At 46.8% G+C, this 21,310-nt stretch overlaps 1 protein-coding gene across 1 annotated transcript in view; it reads right to left on the bottom strand.

Annotated features, from left to right (window-relative positions):
- Positions 1-21,310, bottom strand: part of NUP93 (nucleoporin 93) — a 75,340-nt gene that overhangs the window by 21,284 nt on the left and 32,746 nt on the right. The window contains exons 3-4 of the mRNA XM_090259537.1: positions 13,292-13,354; positions 7,669-7,797 (exon numbers count right to left, since the gene is read on the bottom strand). Of these exons, the coding sequence (XP_090115663.1) occupies positions 7,669-7,797; positions 13,292-13,354 (192 nt within the window). The remainder of the gene's footprint in view (positions 1-7,668; positions 7,798-13,291; positions 13,355-21,310) is intronic.

Here is a 21,310-nt window from a genome sequence, read left to right as displayed (position 1 = left end):
ATATCAATTTTACAGGTGAAGACACCCCAGCACACTGAAAGCAAGGTGCCCAAGGTCACGCCAACAGGAAGCGGTGGGGCATGGTCTGAATCCAAAGGCGGCACCACACTGCCTGCCAGGGCAGCGTGGGGCGACTTCCCAAGGACCGCCATCAGAGAACATGAGCGCATAATGGTTAGAAACCCTGGCTCCACCACACTGGCTACATGACCTCGACTGAGTATCCTGCTTCTCCTGAGCCTCAGTCTCTTTAGCCATAAAGAAGGGCAGTGACGAGACGCAGCTCCCAGGTGTGTGAGGAAGATGACACGGAGAGAAGCAGCACTGACACCAGTGCGTGCCGTAAGCAGGAAGGGCTCAGCAGAGTGCCCAGCCCTCGGCCATTAAATGCCAGCTGTCGTCCCTCTTCAAACAGAAACCAAACAACCTCAATGAGTACAGAAATAAACTCTACACTGAACAACAGGCAGGTACGGACACCAGAGAAACCTAACCCACGACAGTGTACTCTGTGCTGGCTGGAAATCCTCAGCTCATTTTCTGCAGCACACACACGGAAGCCCCGCCAGCTCCTTTTCTGCCCCCGGACTACTTCTGAACGTCCCGGGGCCGTAACACAGTCACCCTTCTGGGACAGAACTAACCGTTGAACGCGGATGGCCCCCAAGTCTTTTTAAAGGACAGAGCACGGAGCCTGCTGATTCCAGTAACCTACCTGCAGGGAAGGCAAAGGGGCAGGAGCAGGGGAACAGCACTAAAACATTCTGCAAGGACACAGCCGTTTCTGCTAAGCAGACATAACAGCCTTGAGAAGTATTTTCCAGTACTAAAAACTCCATTTTTAAAGCTATGCATTTAAAAAGTCGTTGATTTTCGGGCTTCCGATTTCCATTTAAATTAATTTTGCTTAATGCTCTTGTTTTCAAAAGCACCTCTCCTTCACTCGCCCTTGGCCCAGCCTCTGGTCCCCACACCTGAAGCCAATTACCCGTCAACAGGACGCGAGCACACTCATTCCTGAGCAGGGGACCCAGCCAACTGGGCAGGAATTCCCAGCCAGGGGCTGCCTGAGCGCTGGGCAGCCAGCACTCTGTGTGGTCATAACATTCCCAACTCCGCGGACTTCTGGGTTTCTCTGCACGGGGCCGCGCTGAACCACACTGGGGGTGGCAGGGGCAGGGAACCCGAGACCAGAAAGGCAGGGAAGGTGGAAGGCAGCGCCGGGGAAGACAAGGGGCTCACCCAGGAGCCTAGAGGTGTGTGGAGAGACAGCCGCCTCTGGAGCACAGCCCCATGAGAGGTCTTTGCAGAGCTGATGGTGTTTCCCAAACTCATTCTCGGAAAGCACGAGGAAGGACATGGTTGGAGAGCGGCAGAAGGAAACTGCAAACTCTTACTAAGCAACTACTTTTGTGCAAACTGTATCCAGGGACGACTAACACTTCCCAACCAAGGAGGGCATACTCGTTAGGGAGAGAAGTGTGGGAACTAGGACTCCTGGCAAAACAAGAGAAGAAAGGGAAAACAGGATACTACAGAAGAAAGGGCGTTTTTAATTTCCAGGTGGATGCTGTGACTTTAGGTGAGCACAACGGGACCACAGTGCTTAACTTACATCGCTGGCTATGAAATCTGTACACAGGAACCGGTGCCGCTAGAAGGGGAAAAACCACCAGCTGGGAACCATAAGACCCAGGTGCTAAATGCAATCCAACTGCATGACCTTGGGTAATGACAGCATCTAACCTCTCTGTAGCCTTGCTCTTTTCATGGCTAAAATGAGGGAGAAAACTTGGGCCATTTATGTAATGTTTGAAACCTATTACAGCCACTAAGAAATGACAGACACCTCCATGTACTAACCTGAAAAAGCTCCAAAGTAAGTTTTTTAAGAAATGAAAGCATAATGCTAAATTGTAGACTCTGATACATAAAATGCTGCCATTTCTGGACTTGGTGGCCAGCGAGTGGACGAGATGGACAGAGGCGCACAAACGTGCATGTGAACCCCGAGAAGGCACTGCAAGGCCCGGGTGCGCTCCACTGCCAGCCGCTGTGCGCGGGTGGGGGTGGAAGAGAGCGGCAGGGTTCTCCTACGTGGGTCCACATACCTCTACCACCAGAACGCTGTGCAGGAGGGGGTGGTCACGTGTTACACAACATGGCGTTAAAATGAAGGACCTGCTGAGGTTTTTAAATTCCTTTTAGAAAGAACGGCGGATCGCTATTGCTATACTGAAATCCTACTCCAACTCCAATATGTAATACAAACCCACCCCCTAGGAAACTACCAGGGAGCCATAAAATACAGTTTGGAATCATCTAGTCTGGGGTTTTAAGATTCAAACTCTGTGAGTCTATATTTGACTGCATTCCATCGAACGTCATACACCATCTAGGTGAGACAAAATGTTACTTATGCAGGAGGAAATGCGTCGAATTGGGGTGGTGAACACACAATACAATATACAAATAATGTTTTACAGAATTATACAACTGAAACCTATATAATTTTATTAACCAATGTCACCCCAATAAATTCAAGAAAAAAACATGTTGTCAATTAAACTACAACACACCACTGAATTTAAGACATACCCTGATTTCAGAAATGTTGAACTGTGGGGAAGATACGTGATGGGGAACTGATGAAACATGGCCTTATGTCAGTTATCAAAATCAGAAACGAGGCTCATATACACTGTGCACACATCAGTGTGGAATGTGACCACCATTTACCTGTAATTATTAAGCTACAACTCAGCTTCTCTACTGAGCCCGTTACTTGCGAGGCTAAGTCATTTTTCCAGATAATACATTAAAGGGATCATCTGCTGACTGTATCTAACACCAACACAGCCACCAGACATCGCTAAGGTGAGATACATTTACCTGTGAATGCTGTTTGTAAAGTTGGCTAAGACACATCGATTCCCAACGCTGCTCAAGCCCCGTCTGCTGTCATGCCAGCAGCGCAACACTGACCAGAAAGCAGGACCAGGTAGGACACATGAGTCCCTTTCTTGCTTCAAAGCAAAACTTGAGAAGTTATTAACAATCTTCCAATTCCTACCTTCCTTTAAAAGTTATACCTCTTTCTTCAATGATATCCTAAGGAAATTAATTTCCCGAGTTGAATTTATACCCCTGAAGCATCATTTCCCTTATTAAAACTCGCTAGGAATAGATATTAGCAATGTGTCGCTGCTCTTCTATTATCAAAAGGCTTAGGGGCAAATGTTTCAAGAAGCACCATATCCTAGTTCTTCTGATTTCAAAAAAATATCCTTAAGCCTCTCTTTGTATTAAATTATTCACATTTGGACATTTTCCTTCAACTGTAAGGTCAGCTCAGAATGAGTGGAAGCCTCCTTCCTAACTAATGACTCTGAATTCAAACAATCTTGTTCCTGGCAATAAACACTTACAAAGGGACAGGCCCTCAGGGAAGTGATTAAAAGGCACCTACTGGTGTGGAGCTCACCACACGGGCCGCCAGGATGCACTGAGTGCGTGCTCTGCGCCAGCACTGGGCCAGGCGCTGTTTACACGACCTGGGTTCCTCCCGACAGTCCTTCAAGAGAGGCCTTGACGACGAGGAATCTTGGCTGGGAAACCTGGCCTGTCCAATTTCAAAGCCTGTCCCTGGCCTTTACACCATGTGGTCTCCTATAAAGAGGGTAGAGAAAGTGCCTGCCCAAGTGGAGAGAATGTCACCTTTCCATCACTTTGAAGAAAATTATGGGGACAAGCCCGTAAAAGCGCATGGTTCCACACATCCACCAGAATGGTTAAATACGAAAAGACAAAAAGTACCAAGTGTGGCTGTGACTTGGGACAAATGGAATTCTCACACCGCACCAGGGGGAGGGTACATCAGTACAAGCACTTTGGAAAAGGACGTGGCAGGAGCTACTAAAGCTGAACACACACGTGCCCTCTGACCCAGCAATTCCCCTCTCAGGTGCACCCAACAGAGAAGCACACAGACGTTCCCCAAAAGAAACGTACAAGAATATTCACAAAAGCACGATTTATAAAAGCCCCAACCCGGGGACTATCCAAATGTCCGTCAGCACCAGAGTGGATACACAGATTGCAGTCCCGCTGTCCCGCCATGAGACGAACGGCCTACAGCTACAGGTAACGATATACAGAACGTTAAGCAGAAACAAGAGTGCACGCTGTGTGACTCCATCCGCACAAAGGTAACAGACGGGCAGAATTAACCTATGATGTGAGAAGTCACCAGTGGTTCCCCTGTTGGAGGTGGTGAGGGGTGCTGACTGGACAGCTGTACAGGTAACGTTCTGTTTCTCCATCTGGGCGTGTTCCGTTTGTGACCACTCATTGAGGTGTATACTCATGATGTGGGCTTTCCTGTACACGTTATACCTCAGGGAAAAAGTTCCAAACAACAGCAACCAACACCACAAGCCACGGGGGTCCACCAAGTGGCAGTTCCCTGGACAACCTGCAGAGAAAACCACCGCGCCACTCACCAGATTGTCCAGCAAAGCTCCCTACTATGTGGGGGGCGCAACAGAGAACAGGGAAAGTGTTGGTAACTCCCTTCCAAGGGGACTGGAGGTCAAGGAAGAAGAGTCTGCTAAATAGATTAGTCTATTTTTAAGAGAAGAACAATCAAGAAAGAACATCTCATTAGCAGCTTATAATTACTTCCAAATCCCAATACAGACCACAACCTATTAACACCATTTTAAAAAATGAAGTTTGTAAAACCATGAGCTGTTCTATTTATCTGCCCAGACTTCCAAGAAATTGAGAAAGAAACATGAGACTGACCAAGGGTCTTACACATTAGTTCTTCTTTCCCAAGACTTTGATCTGAGTCTTTGAGTCTAAGAAATGTGGAGCAGGAGCCTGAAGGAGTAATTCTCTAAGACAAATGACTTCAGCACCTATTTATATGGGGGGCTAACTTAACAGAAAAATGGGTGTCCAAGTCAGAAGTAAATCTGTAGATGTGAGATGTGCCAGTTATCCCGCAGGCATGACCGACTGCCAGGCTACCCACCCTTGACCCAGACTTCGCCAGCGCCATGGCTGTCTAGAAGCCAACAGCCCTGGGTCTCCCAGCTCATTACATGTCTCTCTGAGTCCCAGCGGTCCCACCTCTCATGAGGAAAGAATGCTAGCTAACCATAAAACTACTTTTGCAAAAAAGACTTATCAGGAAGCACTGGTAAAAGCATTTGAAATGTCTAACACTGCAATTTTTAGTAACATTATAATCTGTAATCTGCACCTCTAAATGATCTGATACTGCTTTAAGAACAGTAAGGGATGGCCATCATGGGTCAGCTGCCTCACACGATCACTAATCTTCCCAATGATCACATTCCACCAGTGAAGACACTGGAGGTCTGCAGGGTTAAGTAACTGGGACGAGGTCTCAGACCTGGTCAGTGGTGCAGCTAGAATTTGAAGCCAGGGCTGTGCTCTCCCCGACACCGGAGCAATATATGTGTGGCAGCCACAGTTTCACAGCACAGGGCAGGCGTCGTCCATCAAGCAAGACACTCTTCCTGCTGACCCAAGTGCAGCCACAAAATCCCTCTCAGGAAAGGTCTCCAGAACACAGTTAAGTGAAAAAAGCAAGACACAGAATGGAGCACGCAGTAAGCTACCTTTTGTGTAAGAGGCAGGAAGAAGAAGAATGCATAGTCTCATATACTTGTATCTGTATTAAGATGCACCGGAAATATGCACTACAAAGTAATAACAGGGACTGCCTCTGGGGGAGGCTACAGCGGAGAGGGAACAGGTTTTTAGGGACAGGGCACTTTAACTCTTGAATCATAGAAGTACGCTGGTTCGATTCCCAGTCAGGGCACAAGCTTGGGTGGGGGGCCAGGTACCCGGCTGGGGGCATTCGAGAGGCAGCGGATTCTCTTGTACATCAATGTTTCCCTCCCTCTTTTTCTCCCTCCCTTCCCTTCTTTCTAAAAAATAATAAATAAAATCTTTTTTAAAAAAAGGAACAGAGGAAGTACTGAATGGGGAGTGGCTGGTTTGGATTTCAGACAGCCAGCCCTTGGAAGGCTGCACTAAAATGCCACTGGGCAATACTTGGCAGATAACTATTTGAGGGAGATAACCATGAGGTTATTTGGGGGACAGCAATCTAGGCAGGAGCAACAGGAAGCACAGAGGACCTGAGGCAGAAGCAAGCCTGCCAGGTTTGTTCAAGGGACCTGAAGGAGCTCACGTGGCTGCAGCAGCAGCAGCAGCAGGGCAGTGGGGACAGGAGTAAAAGGGGAGCTGGGAGAGGCAAGAAGACCAGTCTAGTGGAGACTCACAGGCCATGGTGAAGACTCTGGCTTTCAGATGGGAAGGTCCCGAGCAGAGGAGTGACTCAATCTAACCTGTGTTTTAATAGTGTTACTCTGACTGTTATGTTAAGAGACTGTACAAGGAAAAAGGCAGGGAGCCCAGTGGGGCTGACCACCTCTAAGATGGTCCCCAATAAGCCCCACCTCCTGGGAGTCAAGCCCTGTACAACCCTCTTCCCTTGAGCGTAAATCCCCTGGATTTAGTGACTGACTTTGAACAGGGGGGACAGGATATTACTTTCAAGATTAAGTTATACAGACTGTGATTTTTGTGTTGGGGGTGCTTCAGCGCTCCCTCAGACCCCTCACGCTAGCTCTGGGGGAAGTGAGTTAGGTTTTGAGCAGTACAGTTGAGATCCACATGATAGGAAACAATGTCCCTAGGCCAAGAGCCAGAGCGGACCTGAGCCATGCCAAGAACCACATGAGTGAACTTGGGAGTGGTCTGCTCTGAACTGAGGCCTGAAGATGAGCGTGGCCTTAGCCAGCACCTTGACGGCAGCCTGCAGAGACCCTGAGCCAGAAATACCCAGCTGAGCTCAGCGCGATCTTTCAGTCCCCCTGGTTTGGAGTGACCTGCTACATGGCACAGAGAACGAAAACCACCAGTCAGGCTCATTCAATGATCTGAGCAAGAGCTCACAGTGGTCCGGACCGGAGTGCTCACGGTGGCTGGGCTCTGGGTGTATTTTGAGAGGAGAGTTCAACCACATTTGCCAACCGTGTGGAAATGAGGCGGGAGGAGGAGAGGGCAAAACTGAATCTGAGGCTTTGGATCTGAGCAAGCGAAAGACGGTAACTGCCATTTATAAAGATGACAAACTCTGCAGGAGAAGGCTGGCGCCAGGGGGGTCGTGGGGGCAGTGGCGACCGTGACTCAGCTCTGGACGCGGGCAGCCTGAGACGGCTCTGAGATGTCCCAGTAGAACCAGGGAGGCCGCTAGAAAAGTGAGCCGGGGGCCCGGGGCTGCAATGTGCATTTGAAGCTTCAGCAGATGGATAGTATTTAAAGCCACAAGCCCAGACAAGATCAACAGAGCAGTGATTGAGGGAGAAGAGAAACAAGACATCAGGGATCGTGTCCCGGGACACCCACACACCTAGAGGTTGAGGTAAGAGGACCATGCAGCAAAGGAGCTGAGCAGAAGCAGCCAGACACGCAGGAGGCAACCCAGGCAAACGTGAGCCCGGAGAAAGAGGTGTTTTGGGGAGATGGTGATCAGCTGTGCCAAGAAGGCTGGCAGTCAAGGAGATAAGCGTCCTTTGACCTCCGATTTTAATAATAGAGGTTTATCTTTCGGACTCAACCTACCTCGCTTTCTTGGGTAAAGTCAAGGGCATCTTCTCCGGATGCCAGCAGTGTGTGGAGGATGCGCTGTTTGACCTGCTCCCACTCGACCAGCATGGACTCCCGGTGGTACTCCTCAGCCATGCCGAAAGTCTGCGGGGGCGGGCAGCGCAGTGGCCCACGGAAAAACAAAGAACACGGTTTCTCTTAAGCCCCGAGATCGCCCACCTTCCCATAACTAGAGAAAAAGCAATTACTGTGAAAAATTACCCTTGAAGAGTTTACTGACAGCTGTTTGCAACATACCCCATTTCATCAAGTCTCACACACCAGAAATTTTTAGAAATTGTGGTGAAATATACATAACAAAATTTACCACCTGCGCCATTTCCAAGCGTACAGTTCAGTGGGTATTGAGCACACTCGCAGTGCTGTGCACCCATCACCACCACCCACATGCAGAACTTCTTCATCTTGCAAAGCTGGAGTTGTGCACCCACAAACCATAACTCCCATTCCTGCCTCTCCCCAGCCTCCGGCACCCACCACGCTCCTTTGCCTCTATGACTGTGACTCTGCCTCTCAGAAGCGGACTCGTACAGTATTTGTCCTTCTGTGTCTGGCTTATTTCACTCAGCATGTCTTCAAGGTGCATCCACGGTGTAGCACATGCAGAATTTCCCTCCTTCTGCAGGCTCAATAATATTCTACTGTATGTATTTATCCATTTATCTATCCATAGGCACCCGAGTTGCTGCTATGAACAAGGGTGTACAACTCTCTCTTCAAGTTCCTGCTTTCAGTTCTCAGGGTGTGTACCCAGAAGTGGAACTGCTAGATCACATGATAATTCCATGTTTAAGTTTTTGAGGGGTTGTTTCCATTGAAGCTGTATCATTCTACAATCCCATCAATAATGCACAAAGTTCCCAATTTCTCTGCAGTTTCCTCAATACTTACTACTTTGTCGGGTTTTTTTTGTTTTTTTGCTAGCAGCCATCCTAATAGGTGTTAGGTGATAGCTCATGGTTTTGATTTGCATTTACCTAATGATTAGTGATGCTGGGCATCTTTTCATGTGTTTAGTAAGACAAATACAGGGTGAAACAAAAGGAGGTTTACAGCTGTTCGTATGGAAATTAATACAATAATTAATAAACAGCCCTGGCTGGTGTGGCTCAGTGGACTGAGTATTGGCCTGCAGACCCAAAGGTTGCTGGTTCGATTCCCAGTCAGGGCACATGCCTGGGTTGTGGGCCAGGTCCTCATTTGGGGGCATGGGAGAGCCAATGATTGATGTATTTCTCCCTCTTTTTCTTCCTTCCCTTCTCTCTAAAAATAAATAAATAAAATCTAAAAAGAAAAAAAAAAAAGAAACAATAATACAAGAATAAACTGTTTTGCGTACTTACAACTATAAACCTCCTTTGCTCAACCCTGTATATTTTTCAAACCTCTGAAATCAGGCTACATAATACGACCGATAGCATGTTGGTTTATTTTCTTTGTAGTACATGTAATGATGAATTATAAAATCAATGGTATCTTAAGATTTAATAAGCATCTGAGATAAGAAAACACAAGAACAAATGATTCTCCAAATGTCTTTATTTTTTTAAGAAACTGACATTTTCATAGGTGGGAGCAAACCAGTAAAAGAAAAACAGAGCCTTTTATGGTTAGGTTTCCTGCCCGCCACTCAAAGTCACTTCTGAAACACCTGGTAAGCGTCACTCCTGCCCCCTGGCGACACTGCAGCTGTTACTACGACAAAGGCCCGCCCTCGGGAGGAAAGGAGGAGAGAGAGGAGGGAGGGAGGGAGGAAAGACAAAATAAAACCTCTGAGGAGGAAATGAAAGCAACGGACAGAGAAATACTGAATCATGGCCATTCTTGGCCTATTATTCTTTAATTGGCAAAGCAGGTTTCCATCAGCTTAATCCCACTTTTCAAAAAACCATTTCATTTACAATCTGATTATGATCAGACTGGCATCTAATTAGGCAGCACCGAGGGAATGAGTATGAGTAATGCCTGCGTTATTTTTGACAATGTAGATAATTTATGCTGATAATGACCATGCACATGAGCTTTGGAAAACTGTTAGAAAAATCCTATATATCTTCCTACAAATGGGATGTTTGACTGTGGACCAATATTTATTAAAATGTGAAAAACAGGGGAGGAGACACACAAAAATGACTGGGACAAAGGCTGGCACATCTTACAAGTTTGATTTTGGTCCATCTATCAATGGACCTCTTTTCTAATACGTACTCCGAAGAAAAAAGGAGAAATGACCACCACAAACATTAGAAAGTGTTTCAGCTAGTCTTCTTTTGAGAGTCAGGCAAGAATAGACTATTCCTGTCAGCCTGGACTGAAAAAGTACCTAGAGAAAATCATTTTCTCTTGATACATTAGAGAACTTACATTAGAAAGCTATGTATTTTTGAATACAGAGAAGTATGTGAGAACAGAAAGGTGGGGGTGGGGGAGGGAGGTTCCTCTGTAGGCACCCGGAAATACTGCACCAGTGAACCACAATCCCTTCTAAAACTCAGCTTGTTCAGCGGTGAAACCAACCACCTCCTCAGCGTGAGCCTCTCCCAGCCAGGGAAATGGAGGGCCACATGGCATGAGGACCAGGGGACGCAGAAATAAGGAGGTGGGGCACGGCTTCTGAGCTTGCACCGACCTAACTGCAGCACTGGTGCAGGACACTACAGTGTCACAAGAGTTTTTCTCAAGGACAAGAGTGGCAGAGTAGTAAAGACAACTGAAGAAAACAGACAACACACCATCCAGAGACACTGCTGATGAGGACGGCGGGGCAGACCTCCAGCATCACGTAAGGGTCAGAGCAGCAGTAAGTGGGGATTCACCATCCCGTTAATCAGGCTGCCCACCTGTGTGCCAAGAACTCCTGCTTCTCGAACACACGAAGTCTTCTGAAAACTGGCAGCTTTCTGGACTCAAATCCTCAGATGGGTCTGAGAAGTATGCCAGCTACTCATTTAGAAACAGCCCCATAACCTGAATGAACAGCACTGCGGTTCAGTTCATCATTAGTGTGATAAAGAGCTTCAAATAAAAATAAATGGCCCAACATCAAAATTATTTTCCCTTGGCCATGCCACCCCCAGCTTATCTTAACTACATTAGAGATAATGGAACATCCAATTTGAGGGCTAATCAGGAATGATCAGCCACCCATCTGCCCCATTCCAGCCTATGCATTCCCTTTAGACCCACGTCTGAACCGGGTGGATTAGATGCAAAGGAGGATGTTTAACTAGAGGAGCTCATGAGAGAGCCAACAGAGCTACTCACCTAAAAACTACAAGAGGAGGACACTGGGGGTTCTGAGGGAGCTGGGAGGCGGGAATAGTAGGAACAAGAAGGAGGGGATAACCTGGAAGTCTAAAATTAAAGGAAGACAAATCACAGAAAATGACGAAGCAGCAGAGAAGCTATTACAAATTAAATTGGAACCTTTCAAGTTCTGTGTAGAAACATAACTCTTTGAACATGGCCAAGGAAGGAAGGCAGGGAGAGAACTGGGCAAGGGACTTGAGAGCAGGTGGGGGCACTCATACCCCTTTCTCGTGAAGGGAAGAGGGCAACATGCTTTGTCTTCACACCGCTTATTACTGAGCTGTTGCTGGCTTTGAGAAGGTCTACATATGTTCTGATAATGTTGTTCTGTTTTTGCTGGGATGCACCAAATGGGAAAAGATAGGACACACTGGCGGTTTTGCAGCTTGTTTTCTTGGCATTTCAGCAGGACATTGGCAAGTTATTCAAACGTGAAATTACTACCGAAGTGCCAGGAGGCTGTTCACCCTTTGTTTGAAAATGACTCCTGCTCAGTGGCGACCTCCCAGCGTCCGTTCAGGTGACAGGTCGCCCCACCAGGCTGGCCCCCAACACCGGAACCTCTCCCTCGCAAATACATATGCACGCACATTTTGCACTGTGGTATGTCGCTTAAATGTTTTGGCTGGCTGCACACTGAGTCTCAGTACAGCACAAGGCTCAGACACTGCCAATGCCAGAAACACATTCCGCAGGGTAAGGGGATTAACAAGGCTTGGTGGCAGTCAACGGTTCTAACTTAATTTCATTGGGCCTTTAGAGCAGGAGACTCAAAAAGTGGCAGCTCACTCTAAGTGTGAACAACAACAACAACAAAATCTTTCAAAAAATAGTTTCAAATCTGAATCAAGCAAATTTCTCTATTTCTAGAAATAAGTACTATTGCCAAAAATATTATATAATTAATAAAATTTTAGGAAATTTTACTCTGGCAATCAAGCACGTCAGTCCTTTGGGACATTTTCTTAGAAATTAGAGCTGGCAAGCCCCCTGCTGCGCTATCTCACATCAGCCCACTGGGACACTGCCACCTGCACGGAGCACTTTAATAAAGCACCCCGAGAAGCAGCTTTTTCTACCTTATTATTTTTTACATAAATAACACAGAAATGTCACTTCCTGTAAGGATTATATAAGTAAGCAGCCACAGAGAGCTCTCCCTTCACCCCTCCCCGCCTTTGCAGATGCACCCGCTGCGGGCAGACCAGCGCAAGCCCTGCTGCCTGCGTCCTGGGAAAAACTGTCCTTTTAGAATGAGGTCCACATGATCGCTGACCTTCCCTCCTGCCTCCCAAAAAGACTTTGGTGGAAGATCTCCTACTCCATTATGGGAAGGTCTGGAAAGGTTTTGATCTTTTAATCCTTGTCAGAAACAAATAGCAATAACTCACATGTTAGTAAAATCAGTTATCTTTGAGTATCTTGAGAAAATGCTTGTTGCAAAATGCTGCTGCACATGTAACAGCTGCTCTGGCTGACTTATTTACCACCCTTTTCAAGGGCCAAACGAGTTTGTTTTTGTTTTTTCAAAAGTTTGGGGAAATTATTAATGTAAAAGGCAGCGTAAAGAATGAGGTCTTGCCAGTTGCAACAACGTGGATGGATCGAGAGGGTATTACACTACGTAAAATAAGTCAGACAGAAATAGAAATACCATATGATTTTACTGATATCAAATCAAATCAAATAAAACAGAAACAGACACAGAGAAAAGGGTACAAATCTCCAACAATTAAAAAAAAAAAAAAAGCTATAGGGATGTAAGTAATGTACAGCATAGGAAAAACAGTCAATATTACCATAATAACTTTGTATGGTAACAGAAAGTTACTAGATTTATTGTGGTGACCACATTATACGGAATATAAATGTTACATCACTATGCTGTACACCTGAAACGAATGTATTAGATGTCAGCTATAGCACAGAAAGTCAACTTGGGTGATAAAAGGAAAAGAAACTGAGGAAAATTACCAATGATCATAATGTCTCTCTGAACTGCTGATTCAATAGAAAATAAAATACCCCTTTTTACTGTGAGACCCAAGAATGGTCTGGCCCTTCCATTTTAAAATTAACTTAATAATTAACTGACCAGCCCCGCATCCCAGATGCTTTCTGTCACTAAATAAATACACACGGAGCCACCAGCATGACGCTGTCCTCAGAACCAGTCCCTGCCCCAGACCCCAGCGCCGGGGCCTGCGCTCCCCGGACACAGCGCTGCCCTCGCCACAGCTGCGCACCAACACGCAGGCTCGTTCCTTACCCTCCTCCGGGACTCTTCAATGGCCGACAGCAAGGCATTGTCCTTCTCATTCTTCAGGAAGCCCTGTGAAAGCAGAGAAATGGCACAACATGGGTTCAAAGGAACCTTCAGGACACCACGAGCACACTCTAGGGAAAAAGGTAACCAGAAGGGTGTCCTCTACCCCGCCCGGCTTCTCTCACAGCTCTCTCAACTCGAAAGTATCAAAGCAGGCGGGTTTTACAGATGGTTCCCGGTTTCCTTCATTCAAGGAGCACATGATGACTGTTCCAAGTTAAGTCCTGTCCTGGCTGGTGTGGCTCAGTGGGCTGAGCGCCGACCTGAGAACCAAAGGTCGCCGGTTTGATTCCCAGTCAGGGCATGTGCCTGGGCTGTGGGCCAGGTCCCTGGCTGGGGGCGTGCGAGAGGCAACCACACATTGATATTTCTTTCCCTCTCTTTCTCCCTCCTTTCCCTTCTCCCTAAAAATAAGTAAATAAAATCTTTTAAAAAATAAAAGAAAGCAAAGCCCCCATGAAGCAGTAGTGGGAAGTCCCATGTCCTATAAACATAAAACGTGACGTCAGGACTGCCCTTCAGTTCCCAAATGGCCCATATTACAGACAGAGCTTAGGCTCGGCAGCCGGTCACAGCACCTCTCACTGCTCCTTAGTCTCTATTTCTCTGCTGCTTTTAATGAATTCTCCAGCTTCTTCTTGACACGGAGGAAGCCACTGCCATCCACTTGTCTGGAGACTTTTTCAATGGCTGAGATGCCCTGAACCTCATTTCTTCACACATCGCTTCCGGGGCTTTGCCATGCGTACGCCCTATTTCAGGCCTGCTGACCTGCTGCTTGCCTGACACAGGGTGAGGAGGACGCAGCCCCAGCCTGGCCTCCTGTGCTCAGGGTTAAGTCCCTGTAGAAGGCGCCCCTGCGACAACACACGGCAGACCTAACTTCAGCCGGCGGCGCCCCCACTTACCAACGGCAGGATTGTAGCCAAGGCGCCCAAACCCTCGACACCTCAGTTTACTCCTGCGCAAGATGGATAGTAAGGGAGGTAATGCCATGAAGTGCTTGGCCCAACCTTCAACACGTGTAACTCTATTATCCGAACCAATTAGATTTACACTATATTGCGGTTCACTTATCGCGGCCTCACTGTATCGCGGGATTTTAAAAAACATTATATCTGATCATTTAGCACAGCTTTTTCGCTCTATCGCAGGATTTTGCGGTACCATATATGTATGTTGTTAAAGTGACGTAGGTTTAAGAGTGTAGAATAAATATAAGGTTCCTACTTCGCGGGGAGGTCTAGAACGTAATGCCGCACTAAGTGAGGGAATACTGTAGACCTGGTTTGTGACATTACAGAGACGCCCAGGGTGATCTCCGTGCCGCCACGCATTGTCCTCGCTGCCCCAGCTGAGGCCTTGGGAGGAGAAAGAGGCTCACTGTCCTGCCTGCGCGCATAGCCAGGCACAGCTGCAGGCAGGGCAGGCTGCGGGGCCTGCCCCACGCTAATGCCTTGCCCTCCACACAGTGAAGCTTCTTCTCCACAGCTGGGGCATGGGAGCAAAGGAGAAACAAGGAAGCTAACCTGCCAACTAACAGGTAAAGGTCAAAGTCTCAGGTGAAATATGAAAGAACGCACGTTGTCCCGGGGGTCAGACGCGCCTGCACTCAGGCACCTGCTGCCGCGTTTGTCCAAAACGGCCTTCCTTTCGTAACCACGTGTTTGCTCTTTTTTCTTTTTTAGGAACTCTTCGGGGGAAGATAATCCAAAGCACAATTAGGCTAAAGCTTTTAAAACAACATATTCATGAGTTAAAAAACATTATTTGATGGTGTCCTTGAAAAGTTACTGTCATGGTTAAGTAATTCGTTTTTGATAACTTATAGTATTTTAACAATGGTAAACTTGAGTATATTTTGTTCCAACAGTCCCAGATATGAGGTTGCTGGTTCTTAAGAAATAATAGCTAAGGGGTCAGGTAAGGCTGGGGGTATAAATGTAAATAAAATATTACTAATCTTCAAAGATGCCCCAGATCTCGTATGGACTGGCCCACGCTGTTCCCACACTTGCTGTCACACCCCAGCGTGGGTGCTGCACTGGAACAGACGGGGACAGTGCAGCAGCCCAGGAGGCAGGCTCTCCAGGGCAGACCCTGAGGCAGCTCCCAGGCAGCTCAGAGGACAAGGACCGCCCCAATACCTATCCCCTGTGCTGGGGTGGGAAGAGGCGCTGGTCGTTGCCTACTGCCGCCTCAGTAACCCAGAGCCCATAAAGCTGGGACCCCACGTGCCCATGCAGAACGAGGTGCCTGTTACCACACGCCTGCTTCTGGCCATGCCAGGGGAGCCTGACGCGAAGCGAAGGGAAGGGTTTTAACGAACTTTGTTTATAACCGTCACCCACATGATTACATGAAGTCAACAAACCTTTACTATGACTTTTTCTTGGCTGGTCTTCAATTGCTAAAGCTAAAGGCTTTAGTGTCACAGCTTATAAACAAAGCTATAGGACTACTATCATCAAAGGCTGTTCCCAAACAAAGGGCAGGCACAGGCTGTACTCTGTTGTACCTTTTCATGAAGCGCTTATCACACCGGGGGGGGGGGGGGTGCGGGGGGCAGCGGGCAGGAGAATGACAGCCACTACCTGACAAGGCCGGGTCTTATATTTTCCTTTTTGGGGTGGGGTGGGAGGGGCTGTTCCAAGCGCCCAACCCCCTCCCCTCGCTGGGCTTCCTTTGCTCTTTCCAAGGACCAGCCCAGCCCATTTTTTTTGACTGCACCCAGGTCTACATATATAACCCCCCCCCCCACACACACACAATTAAAACACAAATGCAAAGCAATAGACACACATTTGTTTAAAAGCACTGCACTTCTGTATGAAACATAATCCTAAGAAATTATCTAAGAAATGACATTTCAAGTAGTGGTTAAGAAAGAAAAAGAAGAAAAAAGATGCCAGTTTGGGGCAGATTATTTTCTTCTTTAAAGTATTCACTGTCATTGTATGTAATTGGGCTTTTTTTACAACACAAACTGAGCCCACAGAATACATAGATTTTGAATTTTAATTTTCCATCCTTTATTCCCTTCTAAAATGAAATGCCAAAATAGGCTACAAGTCACATTTTATTTTTAGGAACAACATATTGGTGACCTATCTTTTGAGAAGAATCTTAAAAACACTCATTTATACAGTCGGAATAGTGCTGGATCTGGGTGCCATCTAGTGGCAGTTAGTTTCTTTTCAAGGACACACAAGAAAAAATAGCAAATTAAAGAATTTAAAAGTTGGGCAAAAGATATACCTACCTCAGCCCAAGTTTCCCACAGATCTCTTCTGCGTGCGTTTCCTTTCCTTCCAACTCTCCTGTGAGGCTCCTCTCACCCCAGAGAGACACTTCTAGCGCTTATCAGAAAATGGGTTTTCTGGAGAGGTGAGCTGGGCAGGCAGGGAGGTGCATTCTCTCACTGGGGGCTCCCTGCCACCCTGAAGCCCCCTGGTCACAGAGACGGCCCAACAGCTCACCTTCCGCCCAGAGATGCCGGTGGTCTAATTTGCTCCTCATCACTAATAGTCCCACTTCTTGCCAACGAGCACTTTTAAATTGCTCATAGGCTCCCACCCCATAAACCACTGCAGGCTGCTCGGTGAGATAACTACTCCTGATGTCCCCATTGTCTACTGCTCCTCACTGCCAGAGTCCCGGAAACAGACCCTCCTCTAACTGGCTCTTTGGATGGGTCCGGTTTCAGTTTCAAGGTTTCTAACACATAATAGCTCCCATTCAGAAAACAATTAAGGACCAGACACTGATCTAAGCAATTCAAAGACACTAGTGCTAATCTTCTAACAACATGAAACAGCAGACATGATCACCCCCATTCCTCCTCCCCATCCCGTTTAACAGGTGAGAAACAGATCTCAGCATTTAACTAACTTTACCAAGGGTGCCCCATTAGGAAGAGGAAGAGGAAGAGGCAGAATTCACACACAGCTCTAACTCTCAAGAGATACACTGTTTCTGAGCTACTTAGGGAAGAGGAAATGTCTCAGTCAAGAAAGTAAAGGAAAACTTTTTTTCTCTCTAAGAGGACGAAGTCCAGGAGGGGAGCAAAATATCCTTAAATTTGTTCTCTTCATCAGTTATTAGTTTCCCTTTACAGATGATGAGGTTGAAGGCTCAGAGAATACTAACCCTTAAATCAGCACGCGTAAGAGCCAATGCACACAGATACGGTGATCACACACACACACATCTAGTTCTAGTCCTCGCTTGAACCCAATGCTATTTCAAAGTGTGTGCTTAACATAGGTGCACACTAGACTCACAGAGGTGATCACTTTGTAAGTTATATAAATGTCTAATCACTATGTTGTACACCTGAAGCTAATATAATATTGTGTATCAACTGTAATTGAAAAAGAATTTTAAAAATTAGGTTAAACATTTAAAAAGCAGTACAAGATAGTTTCTAAAGATTCTACCAACTCTCAAATGTTGGGGCTGCACATAAAGATCACCTGGTTTGGAAGTTGCAAAGTCCAGACTTAGAATCCAAATTTTCTAACGCCCTTTCAAAGTGGGATAAACAGATATGTTATGCTTGCATATTCATTCCTTTCTTCCCCTTACTTCACACATCAGGGGAAAAACGAGACAATAAATGTCAAATTTCTGGCATTTCTTTAGAATGGCTTTTCAAAATGTGGATCAGAACTCATAATTGGGTCATGAAATCAACCAGCAATTTTTTTTTTTTTTAATGAAATAAAGTAAAATGGAGATATTTGGTTTTGGGTCAATGCTGTTTTGTGGAACTTTTTTTTCAGTTATACATACGTATGTGTGTGAATAAAGGGGGTCATGGCATAAAATGTGTTTCTTACTATGGGTCACAGACATAAAAGCCGGGAATTACTGCTGTAAATGTCGGCTCTATAGCATTCCAAATATTAGCACTTATTGCCATGGAACAATAGATGCTGTACATCGGCCCAGGCGGTATTTCAGTCTCGTGCTCCATCTTTAATGGAGGAAGCAGGCTGCCTTACGATGCACCCTGGCTGAAAACAACCCAGAATGTAACCATAAGGCAAGCCGATGCTGCTATCAAACGTGCGGTCAACCCTCAGGGACCTGGCAGCCAAATTGGCTTTTACGTGGTGCAGGCTAAGACAGACGGGCAGAAGCGACACAATTTTGAATCATCATGCAGACTCTGTGTTTCAGAACCCAAGTGGCAGCTAGCTCCTACTGTAGAAAAAGAGAGCGAGCCAAAGGATGTTTGTTTTTGCAGAATGGCCAAACTCTCTTAGCTCATTTGCTTTCCGAAAGTGAGAGCTGGAAGAAGCAAGGGTCTCTGCGAGAAAGACGGCAGCATACACTTGGGCGGGGGAAGGAACAGGGCGGAAGGAGAGCTGGCACTGATGCTTTCACGGGTCTTTGCTTCCCACCTACAACAAACAGTGACTTGTTAGCTACATAAACAGTTTGAATGGAAGAACACAAATTGTCTGGTCATTAAAAAATAAAATGAAAAAAGATAAAATAATTAGGCTAAGGTGGCCCCACGAAGCAAAAGCCGGTTTCCATGGCCCTCAAAACAAAAGGCCATTCCATGCCTCTTCCTCTTCAACAGACACCTGGCAAGCCACCCTGTCAAAGCTGAGCGTGAGGCACCACAGCAGGGTCTGACACAAGACCACGTGGCTGGTGCAAGAAAACCCTCGAGTCCTCTCTCACTCAGTGCATACACTGTATACAAAATAGGGAACTTGTAACCAACATTCCAAATCAAAATAACATCAACAAATGAAAGCAGGAACAGTAGAAAATGGTCACAACAGTAGAAAATGGTCACTGCAGTTGAAAATGACCTTGCAAAGATACAAGCAATAGCTAGGAAGGCAATGAAGATGGCACAAAATATAAGCAAATCAAATAATAAACAGAATAATGAAGAAGGTCTGCTCCAGATGAAACAAGAATTCCAATAAGCACTGCAAGGATCCGTTGGAACTTGGGACGGGGAACGGGGAATGTCTAATTTCCATAACTATGGGAGTGTGAGGTAGACCTGGTAATTTGCTTCAGCTCCTTGGAGGAAAATACCCACCCCCCTTAACCTCTCACAGTTTCTGAGTGAAAGACCTCTTCTGTAACCTTCTCTGTTACTTAAGGAGAAAGTGAAGAAGGAAACAGCAAGATACTGTTTTGAGATGCACACAGGAACGCTGCCAGCACCGGGAGCCCGGAGCCCGGGGCGTTGCGGTGCCTGCAGGGAGCGCCTCAAGGAATCTCTCAGGTGCAAAGAGAGGTTCATTACATTTCCAGGATTTGGGAAACCTTCACATTGCTTATAGCATGTTTGGTAATTTTCTTAGACCAATATTTAATGTAATAAAACAAGATGCCTAAGAAGTTGGCTTAAAAGGCCCACAAGAGACTGAATCTCCTTTTGCATGTAATACAGACGGAATAGCAAATCAAGGCTTTATTCTCCAACTTAAATATTTAGAGTAAGTCCCACTGCTTGTTTTCTGCAAAAATTTTAATATTTTAAATTATTTGTTCACAGAGTGCGTTAAAAAAATCTATATATATCTTCAAAAGACACCCCTGCAGAAAGCAGGGCTAAGCTGGCAGAGCCGACACCGCCAACTGTGGCCTGTTTTCACTGCTGCTGTGTGCTCCTCGCTGTGCGTTTATGCAAACGCCTGGCTGCTCTCGCGCAGCAGGTGGCAGCAGACCCAGAGAGAATGGCGCGGAGTCCCACCATTTGCCAGCTCCGGAGCCACAGGTGGCAGATCTTGGCTCTACAACATGGTGCTGTGTGGGCACCGGGCCATCTGTCACTGCCAGGTTGCAGGGTCCCATTTTGTACACGGTTTCTACTACTGGGTTAAACACAGGGTCACACAACTATGTGATGAATTTGGGTCCATCAAGGCAAAACAAATTACTTGTTCCCATAACTCAAACTGGTTTACAGGATGGTCTACAAAGTTTGAAAAGAACTCAAAGTGTGCAAGAAGGTTCTACACCCAAGAGTACACAGCTCCGAGCAATGCCTCCTCCCGGACCTGCCTGGGCCTATGGGCAGCATTCTGACTGAAGGGTGCTGGCACGGCCCGATCTCTTCAAGGGCAAGCCTATATGGCCATGACACAATTCCATCTCACCTGTGCCTTCTGGAAAAGCCACCGGCCTTTGAAAGTCATTCATATAAGTCCATCTAACTGCCTTTTGTGGATCTCTCCTTAGTATTCTCCCCATCCCACCAAAAATAGGAAGGAAGGAAGGGGGGGGGGGGAAGAAGGGAAAGAAGGGAAAGAAGGGAAAGAAGAAAGAAAGAAAAGAAAGAAAGAAAGAAAGAAAGAAAGAAAGAAAGAAAGAAAGAAAGAAAGAAAAGAAAGAAAAGAAAGGAAAGAAAGGAAGAAAGAAAGAGAGAAAGAGAGAGAGAGGGAGGGAGGGAGGGAGGGAGGGAGGGAAGGAAGGAAGGAAGGAAGGAAGGAAGGAAGGGGAAGGAAGGAAGGAAGGAAGGAAGGACTGTCATATAACAAAAAACCCAACTCCCAAGATTCCCAGCACTGGCTAAGAGAGCATGGAAGAGGAAGAACTCACATGGCCCCGAAGGAAAAGCCATCTTTGAGAGCGGGAACGTGGCCCTCCTGCGGTGCAGCAGGAGGGGTGCAGGGTGGGTGGGTGGCCCCCCTCCCCTGTCAACACCCGTGGGCACCAAACTGCACTAGGTACCCCTTCCTGCTGCTACACCAGGGCATGACGGTAGGGCGGCTCAGCACCCCAGGCAGCCGCACCCGGGAAGGAAGGTCGAGGGCTGCAGCCCTGGGAGGGCCATGGTAGTCTCTTGTGCTGCTGCTGCAAAGCCCGTTCTGCCCCTTTTAGGGGACCCGGGACATTTGTGTTATCTGCTACCTACCTCTGGCCATCCAGGACAGAAAAGCAAACGCAACCTGTCCAGTTCAGCCTTTGGGACTCTCCATTAGA

Source organism: Furipterus horrens, unplaced genomic scaffold (assembly GCF_987537825.1).
Source record: "Furipterus horrens unplaced genomic scaffold, mFurHor1.1.pri manual_scaffold_13, whole genome shotgun sequence".
In the NCBI taxonomy this organism is placed as follows: Eukaryota; Metazoa; Chordata; class Mammalia; order Chiroptera; family Furipteridae; genus Furipterus; species Furipterus horrens.
Note: the sequence above shows the minus strand (reverse complement) of the source record. Positions and strands in the feature narration are given on the sequence as shown.